This window comes from Electrophorus electricus, chromosome 18 (assembly GCF_013358815.1).
Source record: "Electrophorus electricus isolate fEleEle1 chromosome 18, fEleEle1.pri, whole genome shotgun sequence".
NCBI lineage: Eukaryota > Metazoa > Chordata > Actinopteri > Gymnotiformes > Gymnotidae > Electrophorus > Electrophorus electricus.
In genome coordinates this window covers 4,304,190-4,331,689 of record NC_049552.1, presented here as the reverse complement: position 1 = coordinate 4,331,689, position 27,500 = coordinate 4,304,190, and the positions used below count along the sequence as shown (strand labels likewise).

General features: G+C 49.2%; 1 protein-coding gene across 1 annotated transcript in view; it reads left to right on the top strand.

The window, feature by feature from the left end:
* The window catches only part of rimbp2 (RIMS binding protein 2), an 81,437-nt gene that overhangs the window by 39,653 nt on the left and 14,284 nt on the right, over nucleotides 1-27,500 (top strand). The window contains 17 exon segments of the mRNA XM_035536251.1: nucleotides 906-1,028; nucleotides 2,120-2,224; nucleotides 3,224-3,274; nucleotides 3,828-3,848; nucleotides 5,469-5,679; nucleotides 7,071-7,222; nucleotides 8,874-8,953; nucleotides 9,040-9,149; nucleotides 9,394-10,320; nucleotides 16,229-16,380; nucleotides 17,038-17,634; nucleotides 18,406-18,543; nucleotides 19,326-19,481; nucleotides 22,608-23,390; nucleotides 24,397-24,511; nucleotides 25,096-25,218; nucleotides 27,143-27,309. Coding sequence (XP_035392144.1) covers nucleotides 2,123-2,224; nucleotides 3,224-3,274; nucleotides 3,828-3,848; nucleotides 5,469-5,679; nucleotides 7,071-7,222; nucleotides 8,874-8,953; nucleotides 9,040-9,149; nucleotides 9,394-10,320; nucleotides 16,229-16,380; nucleotides 17,038-17,634; nucleotides 18,406-18,543; nucleotides 19,326-19,481; nucleotides 22,608-23,390; nucleotides 24,397-24,511; nucleotides 25,096-25,218; nucleotides 27,143-27,309 — 3,885 coding nt within the window. The 5' untranslated portion in view covers nucleotides 906-1,028; nucleotides 2,120-2,122.

The window sequence follows — 27,500 nt, the reverse complement described above, 5'->3', positions numbered from 1 at the left end:
GTTAACCGGGACCCACGTGAATCGGTCCCCTAAGAGCATGATTGTTGATCTGGGTTCAGTATGTACGTTCTCATGCTTATTAACAAGAAGAGCTGACAATAACTGACCTTAGGTCAGCTCTTTTTAATTGTGGTTCTGTAGTTCACCTGGCAGAGCAGTTAGTGCAAGGTGTTAGCAACATTAAGGTCATGGGTTCATTTCCCAGGAAACAAACATGATGTCATACTAATAAATATGTAAGTGACTCTGGGTACGTGCACCTGATAAACATTAGTTATGGATGTTTTAGTCTTAGGATCCCTGCAATCACAGACTCACCTACTTAAAATCCTGATTTAAATTTACATTTAAATGTATCAGATACTGGACCAAATTCACAAACCTTGCAGATACTGTGGGAACAGTAAGAGATTGCATGGACTATTATTCTCCTAAATCCAGGCTTATTAAGTAGTTCTTGACCTTAAGGCATATTATTCAGTACCTACTGTAAGTGTCAGGAGCCTATGGCCTGGTCTGGCTCTCTGAGCTGTATGCAGTACCGGTCTGGCTCTCTGAGGAAGAGACCATAGGTAATTAGGATCGGATATTATCAGGGTGTGAAGCCAGCTCTCCAGACCAGGAATCGTTTGATCTGTCCCTTCAATCCTCTCTTTTCCCCTGAGAATGCCTCATCATTTTTTATTACTATTATTTTTAATCTAAGGGAAAATAATGAAAATTTAATTAAGATGGAATGTGAACTAGGAATCATTAGTGGCTAAATTGGAATGGCCCAATAAAGAGATGATACATTTCTCTCTTCCTCTTTCTCCCTCACTCTCCCTACCTCCTCCTCCTCTCCCCTCCTCTCTCGCTGACCCCCCCCCCCCCCCCAACACACACACCCCGCCCCTCCCAAACAGGTGAAACGTGAGTATGAGTGGTTGCGGCAGGCTCTGTGTGCAGTGACCGTGGAGAGAGATTGTCCGCTGTGGAAGAGGACTCAGCTCCAAGGCAAACTGGAGAACCTAGAGCAGGTGCTGCAGGTAAGAGACCCCCCCCCCCCCCCGCTCTGCTCTCCTCCGCTATGCGCGCCTCCTGGCCCTTCAGGAGTTCCGTTACCTTGCCTCCTGGCCATTAGGTACCGGGGACTGAGACTATCCCGGTAAACCTTCATGAAAGTTGTGGTGCAGACACATTAAACGGATTTGACATCTAATGCACCTCAGATCTGCTGATGAAATACTTCTGAGCTGGTATGTCAAGACTATTCTCAACCCACCTGGTTTGTTTACATTTCAAGGCTCTCCTTTATCCCAGCAGGTGAAGTTTATTTTCCCTTTTACTCCTAACCGTTCAGAGCCCGACCACCTTCTGAGTGAAAGTTCTCAGTTGCTTTGGTTTCTTGAGGTTTCATATGAAAATCAATCATGATTTGGTGTTTACACACTTAGGCGTAATTTGATCTTCTTTATTGCTGAGACCAAAACCCAGCCTCGGAGTCTCAGATAAGCCGTTCCCAAAGGAGCGTTGCTGTAGCCTCATGCTGTCTGAAGACGTGACAGAAAGCTCAGGAGCGCCTGAGCGTGTCAACATGTGCCGGTGCCCTCGGGAATCCCAGGTCCAACAGGCCTGAGGCAGAAGGGTGGTTGGGCCTTCTGCTCGGACACAGATCATACCTCCACCCTTTTAGGTCCTGACAGAGTGCGGCGTGTGTGGAAATGAGCAGGTGTAGAGGTTCTTCACCTCTTGTCGTCTGCCTCTGACTCTTTACTTTGACAGTCAATATTCCTGTCATTCTTTCTCTTTCGTATTTCTTCTTTCCATTTATCTCTTCATCTCACTCGTCCCACATGTGACTCTCTCTCCTTTTTTCTCTCACTGCCTCCCTCCCTCACTACCCCCCCCCCCCCCCCCCGGACAATATGCCAGACGTTTGGAGGGGAGCCGATGTGCCTTTCATTACGTGGTTGAAAGCTTAGATCTGCGTTTTAATCGGTGATCCGATGTTAAAGCTTAGGAAAAAAAAAAAAAAACCTTTCCTGAGTAAATCGATTGAATAAAGGGTGTTTTTCTTTCCCTCTCCCCCTCTTTCTCTCGCTCTTTCTCCCCTCCCTCCATCCCTCCCTCCCTGAAGCACATGCGAGATGCTGCAGAACGGAGGCAGCAGTTAGAGCTTGAGCATGAACAGGCCCTGGCCGTCCTCAGTACCAAACAGCAGGAGATCGACCTTCTGCAGAAGGTGAGAGGTCACCGCTCGCATCCAGCGCCCGTTTCTCGGGTCTCTGAGCGCGGAGGGCTCGCGGCAGGGGGCACACCCGCCTCTATGCCTGCCATCCTGCCAGCTCTTCTGGGGGAAGTAGAGGTCACAGCCCCAACGCCAGTGGGTCAGCTCGGGCTCCCTACCCCAAGACCCCAGAGAAAGACAGAACACACCCTCATTTACAGTGAGAGAAGAAAGATGGGTGATCAAGCTACAGACCTACACACACACGGAGCGACGCACATGCACACACACGAAAGAGTCTTTTTTTGAGATTGACATCCCCCACTCCACATCCTGTTTTCATTTACTTGTTTGTCCAGTTTGGTTTCCTGTTTATTTTTTTTGCATTTTTCTGGTTTCGTCTGGTTGAATTTAATTTTATGTTTGTATTTTATTTCATTTGTCTGCATTTTACTCTGTTGTAAAACACCTTGTGCAGCAGCTGTTGTTTTTAAATGCGCTCTATAAATAAAACCTACCACACTCTTCTTATGAAAGCAGGTTCAGCATCCTGCACTAGTGAAGCTGCTTTGTTTATCCCCCCTCCACCCCCCCGGTCGGTGCTACGTTTACCCACCCCGCCCGGCCGCCACAACGGCTGCCTTTGATTAAGGATTTTGCACAGCACTGAGGGACCAGGCTCCTGGATGCGCGAAAGGCCCGGTCTACGTCTAAAGCGCAGTGCCAGAAGTAGTCTAAACGTAAACAGGTGCCAGTCGGATCTAGACTCTGGAGAAAAGTAGGCATGAAAGCCCTGTGTTCAATTTTTCAAACTGCCCAGGCTCTCCGAAAACGTGGAAAGGCTCATCCAGAACGTGGTGTCCTGCTCTGGCTCACTTCTGGCCAGATGAGTGTGTGTGTGGTGCTGATATCTGATATGATACAGAGAGACGGGCTGTGCTCCTCTCGTCTGGATTGACATCTGGGTTGATCTGTGTCCTCGCATTACCTAAAGATACTTTCTTTTGCCTCCAGGCCCAGGTTGAGGCCAAAAAGGAACATGAAGGTGCTGTCCATTTATTAGAGGTGAGTGTGTGTGTGTGTGTGTGTGTGTGTGTGTGTGTGTGTGTGTGTGTGTGTGTGAAGCATTTGTGATTCTGTTTTCATATAAATGTGCACTGTGCATCATTTCATTTCTCCTCTAACTCATGTTGGTGTCCAGAACCATATGAGTGATATTTAAGCTTTTTTTTCTGTTTTTGTTGTTGTTGTTCTGTAATTATGAACAGAAATTGAAAACACTTCACTAGACTGCCTCTGCATTGTGCCAGGCAGTGTTTTAATAAACAGAATTCTTTTTTCCATATAGTGCAACTGCTTCTGAATGACATGAAAATAGTTTATTTTACATTCTCATTTAATTTCCGGGGCAGTCATGAGTGTTCTCCTGTTTTATTCTCACTCATGTTTGAGCACTTGAGTTGGTTCACATAATGATTTGCACGTTGTCTTTTGGCTTACGGCTTTCTAAAGCACTTCTGACTGTTTGTTTGCTTGTTTGTTTCTAAAGCAGTCTCACTGTGACTGATTCGCTTTCTTACATCTCTTGTACTTTTATTGGTCTTTTTTGCATATACAGAATCACTTGGACAGCATGCAGGTATTGGCCAATTATTCTTCCTCCCTGTGACCCACCCCCCTCCCCTAACCCCGCCCCCTTCCCACATCCTCCCCTCTCAGTGTTAATGCCCCTCCCATGCCTCATGTCCATGGCCGTAGCTTTAGTGTGCCCTGTGGTGAAACCTCCACCCGTCAGCCCCAGATGAAGTGTGGCTTGAGTGAGCCGCGCTCATCTGTGGGATGTTTCGTCTCGTGTCGACACGATGTTGTTGACGTTCATGTTTTTTTTAAGGATTTTTTTTATTTTTATTTTTTGGAGGATTTCCACTGCTCTGAAATCCTAATGCAGCTTTTCACGGAGACGTTTGCACAGCGCTAATCACAACTAACAACCTTTCACGAATGGCTGTGTTGTAAAGACCCAATTGGCAGTTGCTGAAACTACACCAGGTCCTCTTAAAAGGAGCCTAGAATGATCCAGAACTCCCACAGGAACACTTATTTAACATCGAACCTTTAATATTGCCACACTTCCACAGTTACGGTGATTTCTGATTGGGTTTGTGACACTATAACAGCAAAAGGCCAAAGATGTGGCGTCCGTGAAGTGTGTGCCGTCATGATTTCGGTTCGAGAGCATGCTCTGTCCTTTCTGTTATAGGCATCTAATGCCATTTGTTTTTGTTATTTAATCTGGCCCAGAGGAAGAGCAACTCAAAACAATCTTTTTTTCTGACAGCCTTTTGACTCCATATATTGAATGTCCTTCCCCCTCTGCACCTACCAGCATAAGACATGCTTAAAGGTCACCCGTATGGCATTGGTCTACCTGTAACAGTAACAGCTGGCAGCTGCGTGTCAGCTCCAAGCCCAGACCAGTGCCACCCTGTGCCACCATGCCTGTCCACCGTGTGCAGCCGTCAGCTCCGTGCTAATAAACAGCCCTGGCTGTCATTACAGCGTGTTTGTTACCCCTGCATTGAAGCACTGACGCTCACTTAATGACTCCTAATGCTCGTAACACGCCCATGACATTTCTGTTTTCATCCTACAAATTAACACGGTATAGTCACAGACATCACGCGGACGAATATTTCATTTTCTTATGATTCTGTATGCTTTGTCTCTGTATATAAGGAATAAAAACACAATGTAGGCTTTGGAAGGTGGGACTTCCCCTTAGCCAGAGCCCCCGTTTAGCTAGAACCCTTGTTTAGCTAGAACCCTTGTTTAGCTAGAACCCTTGTTTAGCTAGAACCCTTGTTTAGCTAGAACTCCATTTGTGTCAGTCACCCATTCAGCACTGGTGGAGGTTGTGGAGTTACATTCCACACTCTTTGTGCTTAGATTAGCGTAAACTGTAGGTCATGACCCAGACTTTTTACTACCAGGGGGCACCGGGAGATGCAGCCTGAGGTTTAGACGGGTGTAGAAGGGTGTAGAAGGGTGTAGAAGGGTAACTTCTGAAGCAGGCCACTGCTTTGATGCCTGCTGTTCATTCACAGAAGACGTGTAAACTCACTTTTGTGTCTCTGTCTCATCCGTTTTCTGTCCCTTGCTCTTTGTCTCCACCCACCACCCTCTGTCTGTCTCTCTCCCTCTCTCCCTCTCTCTCTCCCTCTCTCCCTCTCTCTCTCTCTCTCTCTCTCTCGCTCTCTAGGCGAAAGTGAGGGAGTTGGAGGAGAGATGCCGGACACAGAGTGAGCAGTTTAACATGCTCTCCAAGGAGCTGGAGAAGTTCAGGCTGCAGACCAGCAAGTTTGACCTCCTGGGCTCTAGCCACCTGACAGGGGGTGACTCACCCAGCTCCCCCACCAAAACACCCTCCCTGACCCAGCTCCTGAATGGCCTGGCCACGCCGGCAGGGAAGGGTGAGTGCCGTACACAACTCGTTTACTTGGTGACCAGGCTGACGAGGTCACTATACATGCACCAGTATACGCGGTCGAGGTCACTGTGCACATGAGAAACCCTTCCATCTTGCTTCCGCCGTCGTGCCGTCTGGGCCCGGCTCCCATGCCTCCTAACCAGATCCTCGCACTTGTGCAGTTGTGTTTGATGGACCTCCAGGCGTTCCTTCCAAGGACCTGTCAGCTCCAGAAGGAACAACAGTGCCCAGTTCTCCGACGGAGGGATAACGTCTGGTTGCAGCCTAGACCACGAACTACGTTGGGGGTTGGGGGCAGCTTTCACAGATCCGCTGAGAGTTGCCAGCCATTAGCTAATGGATGCGGACTGAACCGAGCGCTGCCTGGCCTCGCGGTCTCTCACTCTGTCACAGACAGCTTCGGCGCCGGTCTTCCGGAAGAGGTTTCCCTTGCCAAGTGTTCCCGGACAGCCATATGGGAAGCGCAGCAGAGAGCGTCTTCCTGTGTGTAGAGCCCATGCAGGGCTGTGTCTGTCTTCCTCGATGTGCAGATCTGACATGTCCGACAAGGGACACCTGGAAGAGACATGTCGTGGAACCCGTTAACTCAAAACACAGCCTAAAGAAAGGGTTATGACATATCACATTTTCTAAATGAATGTTGTAGATAGATATCACAAATAACTTTATACCCTTATTTAACTGTGTACTATTTGTGTAGTTATTGTTTTCTTGCAGGGTAAGTGGTAAACATCAACATGTTTTCCTGCAGGCTTGTATCTGTGTGCCTTCCTTCAATTAGAATAGCCCACGTTAGTCTTTTCTGCAACGTAAATAACCTGAAGGCAGCTCTACAGAGGGGGCGTAAGATATGACAAACTCCTCAGTGGAGATGAGCGGAGGTGTGAGGAGGAGGGGAAAGTGGGCGGGGCTTGTGAGCTGAACTGGCCTCGGAGAGAAAGGAAGATAGAAGCAGAGCCTGCATTTACTAATGAAGGCATCAGTCAGCCCTGTGGTCCGCCCTCCTCTGCCGTTTACCCGCTATGGGAGCGCACACGCCGCGAACACGCATGTCGTCCGTGCTGACCTTTAGCGGGAGACAGCCGAGATGTATGGACGATCAGCACTGTGGACAGACTTGGGCGGGGCATGAATTGCTGGAGCGAACATGCTCACCATTGTCAATTGTCAAGGAAGTTAGTGAATTCCGTGCAAGGTAGATTGTGTTACTGAAGGCAACCGACTCGTCGCCTGACTCACAAAGGAAATTGAAGGTGCTCTTAAAAATGTGATTATGTCAGCAGTTTTTGAGTTATGGTGTTTGTGTGTGTGTGTGTGTGTGTGTGTGTGTGTGTGTGTGTGTGTGTGTGTGTGTGTGTGCGTGTGTGTGTGTAGGCAGTGACGACTCCCTGGGTAAGTCTGTGATGTCAGAGTTCGTTCGGCCTCTGCAGATGGGCGGAGCGGAGAAGGCGGAGCTTCTGTCCGTCAAGCCCAGCTTGCTGTCTCGGAGCACACCGTCCAGCCCCCGCCAAGCATACCTCTCCGAGGTCCGGCCCGTCATGACCACTTCTGCTGTGAGTCTCTCCACCAATCGATCGCCAGCCGCCTAATTAATCAACACGTCTGTCCGCCAGTCAGCCTCTCGACTGTGGCAGCATGCGATGGAACAATTGCTGGGGGTTCTGGTCATTCCATTTCTCCGTTTATCCCTCCATTTCTCCTTTCATCCCTCCACCCTAAGGTTTGTTCGGATGAGTGTTCGGACGCTGCTAATCACATTCGTAACACTGCAGTTTTTTAGGAAAGAACTGAACTGCACAGAAGACTTGTGGTGCTTTGACCTGTGGTACTCACTGCCCCCTGCTGGGGGGGAGGTGTCCTACTTCCTGCAGGTGGAGAATGCCGGACGCTCTCCTGGACGCCCAGTAACACATGGAGAGATTAAGACTCAAGGGTTTTCACTGCCTATTTAAACTATTTAAAGCTAAAGGCAGGGATATAGCAAAATGATACATACCATTTTGGTTCATAATTTAAAAAGCTTTTTTTTTTTCCTATTTATTATTTTTTGAAACAACAGAAGCCTCTTTCCCTTGTTTTGTATTTTGGTGATGGTGTGTGTTTACTGTAACCAAGGCCTTTGAAAAGTGTCATCTTTAAGAATCGCTGCGTACACACACTTGATAAGCAGTAATGGTTTTGTGCCTTTAATGGCTGGAGATGTGTTTGTATTGACAAATACATCTGTTAATTAAAATGACTAGTCACAATCACAATGGGAGTCTTGTTGATGACAATTTACACATGCAGCCAGGCTCTGTGTGTGTGTGTGTATGTGTGTGTGTGTGTGTGTGTGTGTGTATGTGTGTGTGTGTGTGTGTGTGTGTGTGTGTGTGTGTGTGTGTGTGTGTGTGGAATGAGCTTTGAAGGTGTGAATAGTCCAATCTGTGTCCTGGTGGTAGTGTTGACACCCTCACACCCAGCACTCCACCATGTTTAAGCACCCCTGCTGACATCACTGCACACTACATACTACACACTGCACACTGTATCCTGCACACTACACACTGCATACTGTATCCTGTATCCTGCACACTACACACTGCATACTACACACTGCACACTGTATCCTGCACACTACACACTGCATACTACACACGGCACATTGCACACTGCACGCTGCATACTCCACACTGCATACTGCATACTACATACTGCATACTGCACACTGCACACTGCACACTGCACACTGCACACTGCCCCCTGGACCCTTCCCACTACCCACTTCATACTGAACCCTCAGTTCTTCGGCCTGGAGAGTGAGTTTAAGATGGGAGATGGTCACACTGCACACTTTCTTATGAGTTTAGCGTTTACTCTTTGAATGTGAGCTGTTTTGAAATACAAACATTACATTTGGTCATGCAGGTACATCCTTGTTTCTTATCTCTTCTCTAAAGTCCTCTAAACACTGCTTTACTGGCATGAACGTTATTGCCTGCTTTTTTTGCCAGAGAACATTTTCATAAAGTAATTAAACACAACTGCTGATTCGCAAATAAAGAAAAAACAGCCGGAAAAACAAGTGCAATATGCGAAACTTTGATTGCTTCACTGGCTGACCCTTTGATTCTCTCTCTTTCTCTGTCTCTGTCTCACTCTCTCTCACTCTCTCTCTCTCTCTCTCCTTTCTTTCAGCTGGACAAAGAACTCAGCCTGTCTCCCCATGCCAAGCCCAGGTTCACGGGTAAAGCGCGCCTGTGTGTTGCTCGTTATAAGTGAGTACCTTAACAGCCATCGTCACCCAACAGCAGCGCGCGGCTCCAAGAGGCATTCCCTTCACTTGCACGCCTTCTGTCCTCAGCTATAACCCCTACGACGGCCCCAATGAGCATCCTGAGGCAGAGCTCCCCCTGGTGGCTGGGAAGTATCTTTATGTTTACGGTACCATGGACGAAGACGGCTTCTATGAAGGTATGCTACTGCTGCATAACAGAGGAGCAGTACATCCAATACCCTTATTTGGATTGAAGTTTACAATTTGTCTTAAATTGGCAATATATCAAGAGGGATTATAATTGGTTATTATATGGTCAATATACCAAAAAGTGACTGTTTATTCCCGTAATAATGCAAAAATGAACTAAGCCTTTTCTGCTTTTAAGACAAGAGCCATTTTCAGATTTCCACTAGACTCTGTCTCTCTGTCCCCATCCAGGAGAACTCCTGGACGGCCAGCAGGGCCTCGTCCCCTCCAACTTCGTGGACTTCCTCAAGGATGAGGACGCGACATCGGCGTCGCTGTCAGAGCGCCTGAAGGAGCCGCTGTACGCCGAGCCCGGCTCTGCCTCCCTTCCCAGCAGTGCCGTGAGCACGCTCAGCACACTGCTCTCCGAGAAACTGGACGTGCTGGGCTCATGCACGGGCACGACCACAAGCAGCAGCAGTGGTATCAGTAGCCTGGGGTCAGGCCTGGGGTCAGGCCTCGGGTCGGGCCTGGGGTCGGGCCTCTCGGATGGGCTCGGCCCCTGCGGCGCCACGCTGGACGCCGGCATCGGCGAGATCGCAGAAGACGCAGTGCCTTACCCACGATGCATCACCCTCATCAAACAGCTGGCCAAGAGCGTGATCGTGAGCTGGGAGCCTCCGCTGGTGCCGCCGGGTTGGGCATCAGCCGTCAGCGGCTACAACGTGCTGGTGGACCAGGAGGTGCGCATGAGCGTACCCTTCGGGGCACACGCCAAGTCCCTGATCGAGAAGCTCAACTTGGCCTCCTGCACGCATCGCATCTCTGTGCAGAGCGTGACGGAGCGCGGCCCCTCCGACCCGCTGCGCTGCACCCTGCTGGTGGGGAGGGATGTGGTAGTGGCCCCGTACTTCCTGCGGGTGGAGAACGTCACACAGACCTCCGCCGACCTCTCCTGGATGCCCAGCAACAGCAACTACAGCCACGCCGTCTTCCTCGACGACGTGGAGTGCGACGTGGTCAAGCCAGGCAGTTACAGGTACCGCATCTGTAACCTGAGCCCTACGACCGTGTACAAGGTACGGGTGGTGGCCCGACCCCATCAGGTACCCTGGCAACTGCCACTGGAGCAGAGGGAGAAGAAGGAGATCTCGGTGGAGTTCTGCTCGCAGCCTTTCGGTAAGTCCTCCACCTTCCCATCAGCCCCTGCTCCCCGGCCACGTCTTAACTACTGCCATGCAAGTTTAGGTGGACAACCACTGAGTGGAAAGGCAGTTGGCACAGAGGCAATGAGAGTAGTGTGGACTGAACAGGTTCTGCTTTACACTGCGTCATGTGCATGCAGGTGTGGCCACCTGATGTGGTCACCTGATGTCCAAGCTCGTGGTGTAGTGCTGGCGTTTAGACAAACCCAAGCACTGCGTGAGCTACTCTCAGAGCTCTACTGCATCCTACTGTAGCTCGCGCTCCCTCCCTCTCTCTCACTCTCTCTCTCTCACTCACCCTCTCTCTCTCTCTCTCTCCCCCTCCTTCCGACTCCATCTCTCTCACTTCCCTCACTCTCTCTCTACCTCCCTCCATCTCCATCTTTCTTTCTCTCTCTCTCTCTCTGTCTCTCTCCCTCTCTCTCACTCTCTCTCTCTCTCCCTCTCTCACTATCTCTCTCTCACTCTCTCTCTCTCTCTCACTCTCCCTCCCTCTCTCTCTCCCTCTCTCTCACTCTCTCTCTCTCTCACTCTCCCTCCCTCTCTCTCCCTCTCTCTCACTCTCTCACTCTCTCTCTCTCCCTCTCTCTCCCTCTCTCTCTCTCTCTCTCTCTGCTCCTCCCTTTGACTCCATCTCTCTCACTTCCCTCACTCTCTCTCTCTCTACCTCCCTCCATCTCCCTCTCTCTCTCGCTCTCTCTCTCTCTCTCTCTCTCTCTCTCTCTCTCTCTCTCTCTCTCTCTCGAGGTCATTTACAATGACCCTTGAGGCTAGCTTCTTCCTTCTGTCTTTCCCCTCTCTCTCTCTCTCTCTCTCTCTCTCTCTCTCTCTCTCTCTCTCTCTCTCTCTCTCTCTCTCTCTCTCACTCTCCCTCCCTCTCTCTCTCCCTCTCTCTCACTCTCTCTCTCTCTCTCCCCCTCTCTCTGTCTCTCTCCCTCTCTTTCTCTCTCTCTCCCTCTCTCTCCCTCTCTTTCTTCCTCTCATTCCCTTTCTCTGCCTCTCTTGTTCTGAAGCGAGACCTCAGCCTTCATGTTAACTGTGACAGACCGTTCCTCGAGGCCGAGAGGTCCAGCCGTTTACCGTGCAGGGAAATCGCCCCTTAACTCTCCCATTCTCCATGAAGAGGTCTGTGGCAGCTAAATCTATAGAAATGCTGAAAGGAATTTTCTGCAGCTTTTGTTCTCTCCAACTGGAGCCGAGCATGATTCATTACACATTATGGAGTTAAGGAATAACTGAAGTTTGAGGGAAAGACCACGCCTGACACTCCACAATTCCTGACACTCCATGTCTTCCTGTTTATACTCCCAAATTTCCCTATTTTCTTTTGTGACAAATCTTGCACTCTTTATCCTAAACTCCTCCTTCCTCCTCCCTGACTCCACCCCTCCTCCTCCTCCACTCCTCCCTGGTTCCCGTACTCCTGGCATTTCTCTCTCCATCTTCAGTAAGTGGGGACTGGCTTCTGCACCTACGGAAGCAGTCCAAACCTCTCCTACGGTCTCACGGTCGTCTCTGTTCACAACCTCTCCTACGGTCTCACAGTCGTCTCTGTTCACTACCTCTCCTACGGTCTCACAGTCGTCTCTGTTCACTACCTCTCCTACGGTCTCACAGTCGTCTCTGTTCACTACCTCTCCTACGGTCTCACAGTCGTCTCTGTTCACTACCTCTCCTACGGTCTCACAGTCGTCTCTGTTCACTACCTCTCCTATGGTCTCACGGTCGTCTCTGTTCACTACCTCTCCTACAGTCTCACAGTCGTCTCTGTTCACTACCTCTCCTACGGTCTCACAGTCGTCTCTGTTCACTACCTCTCCTACGGTCTCACGATCGTCTCTGTTCACTACCTCTCCTACGGTCTCACGGTCGTCTCTGTTCACTACCTCTCCTACAGTCTCACAGTCGTCTCTGTTCACTACCTCTCCTACGGTCTCACAGTCGTCTCTGTTCACTACCTCTCCTACGGTCTCACGGTCGTCTCTGTTCACTACCTCTCCTACGGTCTCACGGTCGTCTCTGTTCACTACCTCTCCTACAGTCTCACAGTCGTCTCTGTTCACAGTCGTCTCTGTTCCAGCTCCTATAGAAAGGATCTTGTTCATGATTGATAGAACATGAGAGAAGAGAAGTGACAGGGAGAGACAGCTGAGAGGGGAGTCAGAAAATTAGAAAGAGAGAAACACAAAGAGAAAATAAGAGAGAAAGAGCTCGAAGGAGAGAGAGAAGATGGAGACAATAGAGAGATGGGAGACTGAAAAGGAGAGAGTGAAGCAATCGAGTGAATATGAGGAACTGTTCTAGGCTGCACATTAGCCGCAGTAACGAAGGGACAAAAGATGAAGAGAGAGAAAGAGGAGAGAAAGAACAAGCAGACACACAAAGAGAGACAGAGATGACAGAGAGCGAGAGAGAGCGAGAGAGAGAGAGAGCGAGAGAGAGAGAGAGAAAGAAAGAGAGAGAGAGAGAGAGAGAGAGAGAGAGAGAGAGAGAGAGAGAGAGAGAGAGAGAGAGAGAGAGAGAGAGAGAGAGAGAGAGAGAGAGAGAGAGAGAGAGAGAAAGAAAGAGAGAGAGAGAGAGAGAGAGAGAGAGAGAGAGAGAGAGGGCGTCTGAAGATTACCTTTATATTAGCGTACTGTCTCTTTCCTCCCCTCACACACACACACACACACACACACACACACACGCGCATGCACGTACACACGCGCGCACACACACATACACGCACGCACACACACACACACGCACACACACACACATGCACGTACACACACACACACACACACGCACACACACATACACGCACACACACATACACGCACACACACACACGCACACACACACACACACACGCACGCACACACACGCGCACACACACATGCACACACACACATACACGCACACGCATGCACGTACACACACACACACACACACACACACATACACACACACACACACACACACATACACACACACGCACACACACACATGCACGCACACACACACATACGCATACACACACACATGCACGCATACACACGCACACACACACACACACGCGCACACACACACATACACGCACACACACACACGCACACATACACGCACACACACACATGCACGCACACACACACACGCACACACACACATACACGCACACACACACACACACATACACGCACACACACACATGCACACGCACGCACGCACACAAACACATACACGCATGCACGCACGCACACACACACACACACGCACGCGCACAAACACACACACACACGCACACACACACATGCACACGCACGCACGCACACAAACACACACACACATGCACGCACGCACACACACGCACGCACACACACACACACGCACGCACGCACACACACACACGCACACACACACACACACACACACACATGCACACACACACACACTCTCACACACACACACACACACACACACACACACACATGCACACAGCAGCAGCAGCAGCAGCTCTGAATGTGAGTGAATGTAAGCTGTTTTACCTTTCACTTTACTCCCTGAGGAAAACATCTTTAAACACTGCTGTCAAACTTATTCTGATATGCAAACAAATATCGGCAAATACACAATTTTCCACTATTGCTGGATTTTTGCCAAAAACTGGTATTGCACAAAAGTGAATGAATGCAGAATGTTGAAATCTACTTCACAGCAGTACAGGGCACTCTGGTTTCCAGTGGAAACATTAGCTTGGTTCAGACCCGCCGTGGATGTGTCACAAGCACTAGGGGGCACTGTGCAGAGGAAAGGCAGGACAAGTGTTTGCAGAGGTTTCTTAGTGAGTGGGAATGTGGCACTACCATTATGGCAACTTGTAGTGTACTGTTCCATTTCCACCTCCAGATGGTCCTTAATTACCTGAGCCTTTCTGGAGGTAAATCAAGTGTAAACTAACTATTCATATACGCTTCCTATGGTGAAAAACATCTTTAGCAGCGGTGCCTCCATATCCAATTTTACAAGAAAAGCATCGTATCTATGGCAACTCAAAAGCACCCCCCCCCCCCCCCCCCCAAAAAAAAAAAAGAAAGAGAAGGAGAAATCTCAGAGTGGCCTAACCTGATTGCGGAGATGCCCTTTCGATGCTTATTCTAAGTGCTGGCCAAGCCAAGGAGCAGATGTTTAAAGATAAGTGCAGCACTGGAGCATTTCTTTAGGCCACGCGGGGTTGCTATGATGTGACGGTGCTCATCTCCGGAGCCTCAGGGGCCGGGCAGAAGCCTCGGATGCAGTCCCGATCAGATAAATACTGCCTTCCAGTGCTTTTCAATTACAGAGCTTTGATCCGGCTCCAGGGTCACGTGATCCGTGTTTGGCTCCCTCCGAGATGCCCCCCCGTCTTACTCCTCCAGATCTTATGCCCTTTTTGTTTTGCTTTCTCTGCTCCTCCACTGGTTTCCACTCTCGTCTCCTTTTCTATCCCTACGTCTCCTCTGGTCTCCTGCCCTGCAGGGATCGAGCAGTGTTCCTCGTGTTCTCCACCGCTGACCGAGTGCATCCTCTAGTCCCTAACAGGAGCAAGATCAGCAAAGTGAGATTCTCTGCTCAGGGCAACACCTCACAAGGCCTGCACTACCTCACATCACCAGAGGGGCACTGTTGGCCACAGGCCTTCATCGGGGTTCAAATTAATGCAGAATAGTTTTAAATAAATAAAATGGGACCCATTGTTAAAAACAAACAATCATAAATGACCCTGCAATACCCACAACCGTGTGTTAGCTTCCTATGAAAACAGAGAAGGTTAGAAAGCTAGCCAATAGGAGGCTTCCACATATGAAGGCGGCTGCTTCTGCCTGATATGATATGTTGTTCCTGGACAAAACCTGAACCAAACTGAAGGTCATTTACGTTCCGTACTGTGCAGCCTTCCCATAGTCCTTCGTTCTGGTGGTACTAGGACGAGTGCTGCTCTGATTGGTGGTCTGCAGCAGCGGGCAGGGTGTTTCTACAGTGCCCGTGCCTGCTGAAAGCACTGCATGATGGATAGGCGCTCATATACACAGAGTGCTGACTTAAGCACACACACACACAAATGCACATGCACATACACGCTCAGAGTCTGCACTCAGATGGTACATATTCAAATATTAAAATACACAATCATAAAACATATATACCTTCACACATACCCATACACACACACACACACACACACACACACACACACACACACACACATGCATACATAAATACATATAAATGTGTACACACACCCATACATACATACACATGGTCAGTGAGTTTGTAATCAGCTGACCCATGCTGCTAAAATTAGATTCACATTAGATTCACATTTGTAAATCCTTATAGAAACAGATCCTCAGTGTGAATACTACAGGAATGTTTGACTTGAAAGTCAGTTGTTTCATACACGAGCTCCATCAAAGGCAGATAATTTCTCTGTCTCATTCACTTCCCGTAGGACAGAAATTCACTGTGTGTGCAAAAATGCTTTGTACCATTTCTGTAAAGACAAAACAGGCTCTTTCTGCTGATGTTGTGACAGTGATCTTCATTTCCTGTCGTTTCTAATTTCCCATGTGCTGTGCTTTTTCGTCACCTCTGCTCCTGTCCTCCAGAGATAGAGAGATTGTTAGAATGTACATCTGCTCATTCATTATTCCACTCTTCCTCTGTGGTTATCCGTAAAAAAAACACTCCACAGCATGGAGATTGAAACAGCCCCGACAACTCAGCACTGCTTTGGCCGCAGAAAGCACTGCAGTGATCGTGTAACTGTCCGCAAGGGCCGCTGTGCTGCTCACACAGGAGCGGAGACCCTGGGAAGGGCTTCCTTCTTCTGGATCATTCCATCTATCTCTCCACCTGCCCAGGTCCCCCCTCCCCCCCACAGGATGTACACGTGCAGTGTGACCAGTCTCCCGGCGTCCTGCGGGTGCGATGGAAGCCTCCTCCGCTCACCCCCAGCGGCACGTCGAACGGGGCGCACGTCATCGGCTACGTGGTCTGCACCAAAGGGCAAAAGGTCAGCCTCTGCTTGGGGTCAGCGGAATGGGGCATGTAAACAGAAGTATAGACTCTTTGCTAGCGTAGCATTTCCTGTTGCCAGTTTAGATAAGACAATCTTTTTAACACAGCGTGGTAGTCCAGAATAATTTCCTGTTTGAGTTTCAATTAACTCAAAATATTAAAGCAATTTTTTTTTTTTTTTTTTTTTTAAGAATTTTTCCAAAATTATTTTCAATTATTTTTAAGGACAGGTAAAGATGGATCCTCCCTGTGTGTTACTGACTGTCATTAGTCACATGTCTGATACCAGATGTGTGTGATTCTGTGCGCGTAATCTGTGTAGTCTGTGTAATCTGTGCTCCTGGGTGATTAAATTGCTCGCATGTTCTTTAAACTCAGCAGCCACTCACTCTCCCGTGGACGTGCGCCGTAGCGCCATCTGCTGAGAGATGTTTGATGTAGCAAATCTTTCCTAGTGTTATGTAATGCAGAACTATACTGTTCTGCTTAAGCTGTGCATTTGTGATGGTTCTGTGTGTGATGGTTACGTCTGTTGCTGAGGTTGTGACTGCTGTGGTTGGCTGTCCTCGTGTGACCTGCGGGATTTTTTGGGTGTACCATAAGTGGTCACGACTTCTTCATGTTACTTGTTTTGTGGGGGGGGGGGGTGTAGATCGCAGAGGTGATGTTCCCTACGGCGGAGTACGTGACTGTGGACTTGACCCGTATCCAGTGTCTGGAGGCCCGCGAGGTGATCGTCCGCACCATGTCAGCGCAAGGCGAGTCCCAGGACTCCAACGCCGCCGTCATTCCCAACACCCTGCTGGCATCTCCGCCCCTGTCTCAACCCCCCGCACCACCGCAGCCTCACCCGCAAGTTTTCACCCAGAGCTACCCACCGCCCCAACCCCACCCCCAGCAGCCCGCACCCCACCCGGCGCCCCTGGCTCCACCTCACGCCCAGGCGCACCCTCCGCCCCTGCGCCCACAACCGCAGCCTCAGATCCACCCCAAGCACCAACTCCTACCAAGTGCCAGAGACCCTCACGCCAAAGAGGCAGAGCCAGGCAGGCAGCAGGGCCCGCCCTGGGAGACGTGCCCACCACCACCCACCTCCGGGGGACACAGCCTGGAGCCACCCCACGTAGAGGGCTCGCGCTCGCCCTCGCCACAGCGGATCCTGCCCCAGCCTCAGGGAGCGCCCATCCCCAACACGGTGGCCCACGCCATGGCACGCCAGGCTGCCCAGAGGAGCAGCCCCAACGACAGGGTGAGTGTGCAGGTCGCTCCCACGGGACACTAAGTCTTTCCCTTAACTAACATTAACAAAGCACTAAACAGGCTGTAAGGAATGCTAGTGATGTGACCAGCACCTGTAACGACAGTGTTCACTGTGCCCACGTGAGGAACTCTTGGGGATAGGTAGAGATACCGGCAGTGATACTTAACTGGTGACACAAAACCATGGACTATGAATGTTATCTAGTGTCAAAAGGAATGTTAGTAATAATGACAGGGGACCATGTAAAGTGGAATGTAAAGTGTAATCCAACAGTTACAAGGGCTTTGTAAAAAGGTGATTTGTAATTTTTAAGTGATTCTTTTTCATTTTTAAGTTTTTTGTACAAACAAGTGTTTCAGGTAAAGTGTTACATGACATACAGTGTTAATAATATGTGGTGTGTGTGTGTGTGTGTGTGTGTGTGTGTGGTGTGTGTGTGTGTGTGTGTGGTGTGTGTGTGTGTGTGTGTGTGGTGTGTGTGTGTGTGTGTGTGTGTGTGTGTGTGGTGTGTGTGTGTGTGTGTGGTGTGTGTGTGTGTGTGTGTGTGTGTTGTGTGTGTGGTGTGTGTGTGTGTGTGTGTGGTGTGTGTGTGTGTGTGTGTGTGTGGTGTGTGTGTGTGTGTGTGTGTGTGTGTGGTGTGTGTGTGTGTGTGTGGTGTGTGTGTGTGTGTGTGTGTGTGTGTCTGTGTGTGTGTGTGTGTGTGTGTGTGTGTGTGTGTGTGTGTGTGTGTGTGTGTGTGTGTGTGTGTGTGTGGATCAGATGGACAGGAGGAACATATTCAGTACTCGTCCATTCTTAAACTCAGATGAGGAAGAGGATGGCTATGACTTCTTCCACGCTAGACGAAGAGGAGCCTCGGTAGACGAGTTTCTGCGCGGCTCAGAGCTGGGTAGACATGTAAGAGACGTCCCTTAAACGAGAAAACCAGGCCACCTCAGAATAAAGCTCACTTCTCTCTCTCTCTCATGGCTCTGCTTTTCATCCGTGTTTATCTCACACGTTGTATTTTTCTATCATGTTTTGATAATGTCTGTAAGCGGACGGGACAGCCTCACCTGTTCTTGTGTTCTCTGTTTGTTCTTTTGTGTGCTTTTTACGGCCCTTGCTGTCTGCTTGTCTCTCACTGTCTTCCCTGTCCCCATGATCCCTCTTCCTCTTCCTCTTCCTCTTTTGTCTTCTCTCTCCCTCTTCTCTCCCTCTCTCCATCTCTTCTCTCCACCCTGTCTACTCTTTCTATCTCTCTCTCTTTCTCTTTCCGTGTCCCTCTTTGCTTCTTTCTCTCCCTCTCCCTCTCTCTCTCTCTCTCGCTGTCTGCCTGTCTCTCTCTCTCTCCCTCTCTCTCTCTCTCACTGTCTGCCTGTCTCTCTCTCTCTCCCTCTCTCTCTCTCTCTCACTGTCTGCCTGTCTCTCCGTCTCTCTCCCTCTCTCTCTCTCTCTCTCTCTCACGAGCTGCCTCTCTCTCTCTCTCTCCCTCTCTCTCTCTCTCTCCCTCTCTCTCTCTCTCTCTCACTGTCTACCTGTCTCTCTCTCTCCCTCTCTCTCTCTCTCACTGTCTGCCTGTCTCTCCGTCTCTCTCCCTCTCTCTCTCTCTCTCTCTCTCTTTCTCACTGTCTGCCTCTCTCTCTCTCTCTCTCTCTCTCTCTCTCTCTCTCTCTCCCTCTCTCTCTCCCTCCCTACAGCACCATCACTACAGCCACGGTGAGGAGTACTACACCGAGAGCAGCCGTGGCTCGGACCTCTCAGACATCATGGAGGAGGATGAGGAGGAGCTGTACTCCGAGATGCAGCTGGAGGAGGGTCGCCGACGCGGCATCAACTCACACAACACGCTCAAGGTACGGAACGTGCGCGCCCCAGCCAGAACTCGTTCCCACAGGGGACAGGCGCAGAGCCCCCGCGCATGCAGTGGTCTGTAGAGGATGCTGTTAGTCAGCGCGTCCTGCTTTAAGCCAAGACCTGGGTTTGCAGAGCTTTAGTTAAGACAGCAGAGCTGAGCCAGCGCAGCCTGCCGTTAAGAAGATAACCCTCGTCTTAGAGGCAGCGCTGAGTGCGCCACCGTCACAGGTGGAAAAGAAAACCCTTAACTTTGACCTTTGAGCAGGTTGGACACTGAGGTAGGGCTTGAAGCCTGGGGATCAGGTCCAGGCTGAAGGCTTAGGAATGAGCACGTAAGACTCCGAGCTAAGATAAGCCATGCCTCCTCTCCACCCAGCTACACCCATGCCCTGCTTTAGCATCATACTAGCGTTCCTTTGAAGCTGTCTGGCCCCACGAAGCTTTGAAACACGTGAATGGCTTCAGTGGGTCTCCTGCCCGGTCCTGGACACCATAGGCACTGCCCGTCTTTGGTCCTGGACACCACAGGCACTGCCCGTCATTGCGGGACTTTCATCCATCATCTGATAATGGTGTGAGGTACGCGGTGCTTAGGGTCTCCGAGACTGGGACTGGGAGCCACTGTTCTAATTTGAGGCTGCCCACACAATGCATGCCTTAGGATGACACGATATGACATGCACGCCGTCTCTGTAGACATTTCGGCGTACATTTAGTTAGTTAAAACTTGTATTGCACTAAGCAGAATCTAGGAAACACTTAATACTTGAAGTTATCAAGCTATGAAATACTATTGTGTGCACACCTGTAATATTCCTGAGATCCTTTTAGATATTTCAACATTTTTCAAGATTTTTTTTTTGCAAACAAGAGTCATTTGCAAACACCATTAAAATGGTGTTTTTAAATTAAAAAGTTATTTTGAATGTATTTAGTTCAGCATCAGCAATATTAGAGATATTATATGTGTTCAATGAGTCACCAGATTACATGTGTGTGCCATAATTGGGCTGTTTTGGGAATCTCATTTAAGTGAGCACGCTTAAATGGAAGAGCGAGTCGCTTTTGGTTACGTTTCGTCTCATGGTTATACTTTTGTTACCTTTTGCTTTGCTCAGTGTTAATGGTTATCTTGTGTTTAAGACACGCTAAAACAATATAAACAAGTATCTAGATGCTAAAATGGGTCATCAAAAACACCAATGTACGAAGCAATAAATTAGTGTGTTGCATTTTAATATTATTTATATCTGTCTTACATTTTGGAATATGTACTTTAGAAAATGTGTTTGCGAACAGTATTTTACATGTTTCTGGCCAATTTGGCATTCCAGATTGGAGAAATTGGAGTAGAATAGATTAACTGGTGTTTAGGTGAATACTGAGTAGATTAAATGTTGGTGTTTAGATGAATACTGAGTAAATTAAGTGTTGGTGTTTAGGTGAATACTGAGTGGATTAAATGTTGGTGTTTAGGTAAATACTGAAAATGTTGGTGTTTAGGTGAATACTGAGTGGATTAAATGTTGATGTTTAGGTGAATACTGAGTGGATTAAATGTTGGTGTTTAGGTGAATACAGAGTGGGTTAAATGTTGGTGTTTAGGTGAATACTGAGTGGGTTAAATGTTGGTGTTTAGGTGAATACTGAGTGGGTTAAAACTCGGTGTTTAGGTGAATACTGAGTGGGTTAAATGTTGGTGTTTAGGTGAATACTGAGTGGGTTAAATGTTGGTGTTTAGGCGAATACTGAGTGGGTTACATCTTGGTGTTTAGGTGAATACTGAGTGGGTTAAATGTTGGTGTTTAGTTGAATACAGAGTCGATTAAATGTTGGTGTTTAGGTGAATACTGAGTGGATTAAATGTTGGTGTTTAGGTGAATACTGAGTGGTCTAAATGTTGGTGTTTAGGTGAATACTGAGTGGGTTAAATGTTGGTGTTTAGGTGAATACTGAGTGGGTTAAATGTTGGTGTTTAGGTGAATACTGAGTGGGTTAAATGCTGGTGTTTAGGTGAATACTGAGTGGGTTAAATGTTGGTGTTTAGGTGAATACTGAGTGGGTTAAATGTTGGTGTTTAGGTGAATACTGAGTGGGTTAAATGCTGGTGTTTAGGTGAATACTGAGTGGGTTAAATGTTGGTGTTTAGATGAATACTGAGTGGGTTAAATGCTGGTGTTTAGGTGAATACAGAGTGGATTAAATGTTGGTGTTTAGGTGAATACAGAGTGGATTAAATGTTGGTGTTTAGGTGAATACTGAGTGGGTTAAATGCTGGTGTTTAGGTGAATACTGAGTGGGTTAAATGTTGGTGTTTAGGTGAATACTGAGCCATTCGCTGTGCCAGGACCATGTCTTTGTTTCCAGTGTCATCATGGTTATGTTCTGAGCGTCAGCCTGTCATCTTGCTGTGTCCTCCGTGATGACGCATGCGAAACATGCTCCAGCCGTCAGATTCATACAAAACAGGAAATTGATTTGAATCTACTCGGTGGTTCCAACCAACCAAATTGTGTGTATGTCAAAAACAGATTTAAATTGCCCAAACAAAAGTTTTTGAAATTTCAGTTGTAGGATTTTCGTCTAATGCTTGCCACTGCTGATCTTTTCCCACAACATCTACGCTGTCTTTCTGTGCTACGTTTTCCTCCATTTTTAAAAAAATCAAGCTCCTCCTTTGCTGTCGTGCGTCATCAGTTCATTTGTGTCTGCAAGGCACACTTGTGAAGGTGGTTCTGTTGGGTCACTGTACTGAGTCTGATTAGCTCCTGCATCTCGTCATGCTCCGAGCCTGGTTGGTATGTCTCGTCCGAGCGGTTCCCTCCACAGATTCCCGCCCGCAGCATGTCATGTCCGTCACGGAATGAGACTGCATGCCTCGTGCACAGCCATGACCTCGGGAAAACTAATTGTCTTTTTTTTGTCTTTTCTTTTCCCATTTTGGTCCTTATTCGCACACTGTTGTGTCTTCTCTGCCTATTCTAACACCTTCCAACCAAACTCCCAACTTAACGAAAAACAAATGTTTTTTTACCTGAAAACAAACAAACAAAAAAACGACCGAATGTAACTGTCCGTACGGATGGTCCCGGGCGGCGCGCCGCGCTCCCTCTGGCATCCCGAAGACGTACTACAGACGGCAGGATTTGGCAGAGCAGCAAGACACCTGGGACCTCCAGCGGGAGGTGGTGCGGCAGCGGCCGTCCCGCTCCCACAAGCGCCTGCACAGCATCCCGGAGGTGGCGGAGGAGGACCCAGACGCGGCGGGTGTGGAGGCCGCGGGCCAGCGACCTCGCTTCGAGGACACCCGCCCGGGTGCAGCGCTCCGGACGGCCCGGGCCTGCCAGCCGCCCGACTGCGACTCCCCGAGCAAGTGCGCGCGCCGCCTGCAGCGGCAGCGCTCCTCACCCCGCTACGCCTCCCTGGAGGACGGCGCCCCCTCCGGCCCCGGCTGGGGCGGCAACCGGCAGACCACCAAAAGCCCAGACAGCGGGCTGGACTGTGGCAGTGAAGAGGAGGGCTCTATGGGGCTCCGCGTGGGCCACCGCTACGGCGGGGGTGGCCCCCTGCGGGTCGGCTCGGGCCCCGGCGCCCGCCTCATCCACAGCGAGGGGCCGGCGGAGCGCCGGGCGCTGGCCGCCGGTCGAAAGCGGATGTTGATGCGTCAGTGCAGCGTGGAGGAGGACTTCCTGGAAGCGACGGCCGAGCTGAGGGCTGCCAGGGAGGCCTACCGCACCTACTATCGCCCGCGTTACGACTACTACCGCCACCACCACCAGCTCCTCCTACATCACCCCCAGCGACGGTTCAGGAGTGAGGGCAGGCTCTCTGAGGTTGGAAGGAACTATAGCAGGGACTTTAGGGCACACTCTGTGGCCAGACTCAACAGGGCTCTGGATGAACCTCTGGTGTGTGTCTACAACCCCCTCCTCTTCCTCTTCTTCCTCCTCCTCACTCGTCTCATCAGCCAACCGCTTTGCCCTGCCATCAGCACCCAGTAAAACCATTCCTCTTTCCTTGATGTTCCACCGCACCTTTTACGGCTCCATTTCCCCTGTATTTCTTTTTTCTTTTTTCCAGATGTTCAGAAGTTTCTGAAATTTACTTCATTGTCATTGTTTAGTTTTTATATATATACAAACACACATATATGTTATGGTTTAATCTTTATTTGCTTGTTTGTTTTTTTGGTTTTGGTATCTTGTGAATTGGTTCAATCGTTCCTAGAATGTCGAGTGAACTTTTCGTTTTATAAATGTGCAGATTATTATTGTTTATTTTTGATTACCTAAAGGCCATTTCTGAGTGTTTCTTGTTCCAGTGGCTTGTGAGCAGCCTCTCAAACCAAAATAACAGGCCAGAGGCGACTCAGACTCAGAGATGTCCGCCGTCCTCCAATTCACTGAGCACACACAGCTTTCCGTGCACCTCCACCTCTACCAGGCAGAGCACACTAATGATGGACTGCATTTTCAACCAGTAGATTCCCCACTTCAAAACTAGGCCCCGCCTCCTCAATGGTTAGCCCACAGCGTGATGCTTTTAAGATTTCGAGCAATAACCAGGTTTTAAAAGTAATGCTTTTATCTCGGAGCCTCTTCCTTTAAACCAAAATCACAGCGGAAAAAAAAACTACAGAACAAAAACCCAAATGGTCTTTAGCTAAACATCTGATTTGAAACCCTACCCATGTGGCTGTTGGGGTTTGCGTTGAGTCTTTCTGTTGGATGTTTTGATGAGTTCATCCTCCTTGTTTTCTTGTTTCACTTAGAGATACACATTGACTGTTGTTCTGCATAGTGTAGCTGCTTGCTGTGGGTTTAGTGGGCGCACTGTCATTTTATCATAGCATCGTGTCCTGTCTCAGGACTGAATACTGTTAATGTTGAATGCTTTGATGTCACCTTTCTGAAGTTTTTAGGGAATTCCTCGGCAATGGGACGCTCAGACCGACTGGACCAGTCCGGGCCGAGGACGAGTCATGGCTGCCCACCCCCACAGAGAAGGCCCATGATGGTTCCTTCCATTGGTTAGTAAGGTCATGTCCTATGTGGGATAAGCCCCGCCCCCATCCCTTCCTCCCTAAGGACCCCATTGTTGTGTAATCTCCCTCTCTGTTTCTCGATTTACCAGACATGGACCCTTTAATGAACCATACTCATTGTGCAGGATGTTAAGTTTGTGTTGTGGTTGTTGTTGTTGTTATTGTTGTTGTTGTTGTTGTTGTCAGCATTGCTTAATGTAAATGACATCTGTACTGTTTCCCTGAATGAAGTCATCACAAAAAAACAACAACCCCAACATAATGAAAGCTCTGACTCAACAGTACATCATCCTCTAATCTGTTAATCAGCAAGAACAACTGGAACTTTGCAGTTTTTTCTCATATTCAGCACCATACACATAGCAGATTGGCCCTCTCACAGGTCTGGGATCAGTTTGCCCTTGACGCCCCTGACATTCCAGGCCACACTTGTGTTCAAAGCAAGCTGATCCCGGGAGCATCTCCACACCGCTCACACACGCGTCAGCGTCCACAGACGGCCGAGGGCAGGTGGGAGGACCGCGGGGAGAGGGGTGTGGCTGTAACACTCTTGATTGGTGTTTCCGTAGAGATCACCATGGAGAATAACAGTGAGGGGAGTGAGGGGAACCTCTCACCTATCAAGGACGATTTCTTTGGCAGTGTAGCCGGACACGGGAAATGGCCACCGCGGCGATCAGAGCGCGGAGATGGTACGTGTAGTGGCTCTTCTCTGGGTCGACTGACCATGACATGCAAACAAAAAGGCAGGACAAAAAGGACAGAATTCCCAAAAGAATTCCCAAAGGAACGAGCAGTGCTGAGATCTCCTGGTCGTGCTGCAGGTTACGTTCACACCCCGGCCACCGTCCGTGAAAAGCTTTCCAGCTTTCCAGCGAAAGCTATCCTTGGAGGACACCCCTGAGCTCTCAGCACAGTCTTGCAGAGGTCCATGGCTGTCTGTGGTCAGACACTGTCCGGTTGATAAACACACACTTCTGTGGACCTAGGCAAGCACGGGCTCAGTACGTTATGCAACTCCGAAGCCACAACAAATAATTAACTAAAATAGAAATATTTCAGTTTTGAGTTATCACTTGCAGAATGACTCTGCAGTCTCAATATCTGAAAGCTCAAATTTGGGCGCAAAGAGGTTTATAAATAACCAGAGTCATATGACTCGGCATAAGCGGGTAATTTAAAGTCCAGCGGCGAAGCTCCAGAGCTTTGCGCAGTCCAGTATCTTTCTTTGTTCCTGAGGAACACAGCAGCCAATAATGTGAATGTCCGCATGAGCAAGCTAGATCGACCCGAAAATGGGGAACGATCCGGCCAGGGCTGTGGGGTCAGGGCAGTCCTCCAGGCTGAGCTGGGGTACCCCAGCTTGCCGAGTGGCTGGTGTTGCCATGGAAGCCCTCCAAGTATGGGTTTTTGCCTCTAGTCTCTGTCTGTACTGAGTAATGGCTGTAGGGATAGCATGCAGAAGTGTGACTGCCCTGCCCACAGCCCCACACCCCTCTGCTCGATTCCTGTGTGCTCCTGTGTGGACTCCAAACAATGCTTGTGAACCCTCTCTCTATCCTTTCCTCCCTTCGTTTTCCCCTCAGTCCCTCCCTCTCTCCCTCCGTCTTCTCCTTCACTTCTTGCCCGTCCTGTGCCCGCCCAACGTAGTCCCTGCCCGGCTGCCCCCTTACCCTGCGTCCGTTTTGCACGGAGATCCTCTTTCTCGCCCTGCTAGCTACTGCCACGTAGCAGGGGTGAAACCGACGAAAAAGTGAACAGCTGAGCTGAGAAGGGTTGTTAAGGCTGGGTCTGACAGCGACAGCAGGGCGGGGAAGCCATCACTCTCTGCTAAGCTGCTTTCCTGGCATGGTGAAACCTGCATGGTCCATTTCTTCAGTCCCATGATACTCCCTGTTCTGTGTTCTTCCCTTAAAGCTTCAGCCCAGCCTCCCACAGGGAAATCTGCAATGCGTTTTTATTTTTACACGATTCATTACAGTGTTTCCCAACCCAGTCCTTTTGTGGACTTTGTGGACGTAAACGGCCCCAAAACGCGTGAATAAAGCTGCGAATGCCTGTTACAGATCTGCGGAGAACTGAGCAAAATTGCGGACTCTCTGGGTGCTGCTGAGGACAGGATTTGGAAACAAAATGTCACTTCATAACCGCTTCGTGGCCTTGTTACTACACTGCCGTGCTTGGACCGCAGTGTCTGTTCACCCACTTTCACAGAGTAGTCGGACGCAGTGGTGAGGCTGCTAACCGCATGCCGGCACTCCGAAGCTCCGCCCCCTCCACTGTTTTTTTTCCATGACTGGGCATTTCTGTCAACCTCATACCGCACTCTGCCACTCTCGTTGAGATGCATCTGTGTGTTCTCTTGGCATTTGTCATGTAACCCGTCAATGTTAATGTCAAATGCTGAAAGGTACCAAACTTTAAAATCATATGTTCGGATCATTAAGCTACTATATTGCGTGTTATGTTTAAGTACGTTTATTTGTTGTTTCAAGAGTATTTTTGCAAATATAAATTTAAAACTGTACTCCAATATGTGTACGGCGGATAACCATGTACTGTCTTGTTCCTTCGCTCAGAGGGTAGCAGTAGCTGTCTGTGTGCCCTGTCTTCTAGATATTTATGGCGGACGGGACAGCCGCTCTCCAGAGCACTGTGAGTCGGACCTGGACAACTTCCCCCGCATATTTGTGGCCCTGTTTGACTACGACCCTGTGTCCATGTCGCCCAATCCTGACGCCACAGTGGAGGAGCTTCCTTTTAAAGAGGGTCAGATCATAAAGGTGGGCCACCGTGGGCCTTTCCGCTTGCCGTAGTTTACTCCTTCAAACTGTAACACCGGACTACGGGCTTGTGTTTTCACCGCCAGAGCCTAATGGTTCTCTAATATTAATCGCAGCCTCTTCTTCAAACTGATCTGATTTACGTCAGAGGTAATAAACTGCCAGTCATCATCCCAAAATCAAACCATACA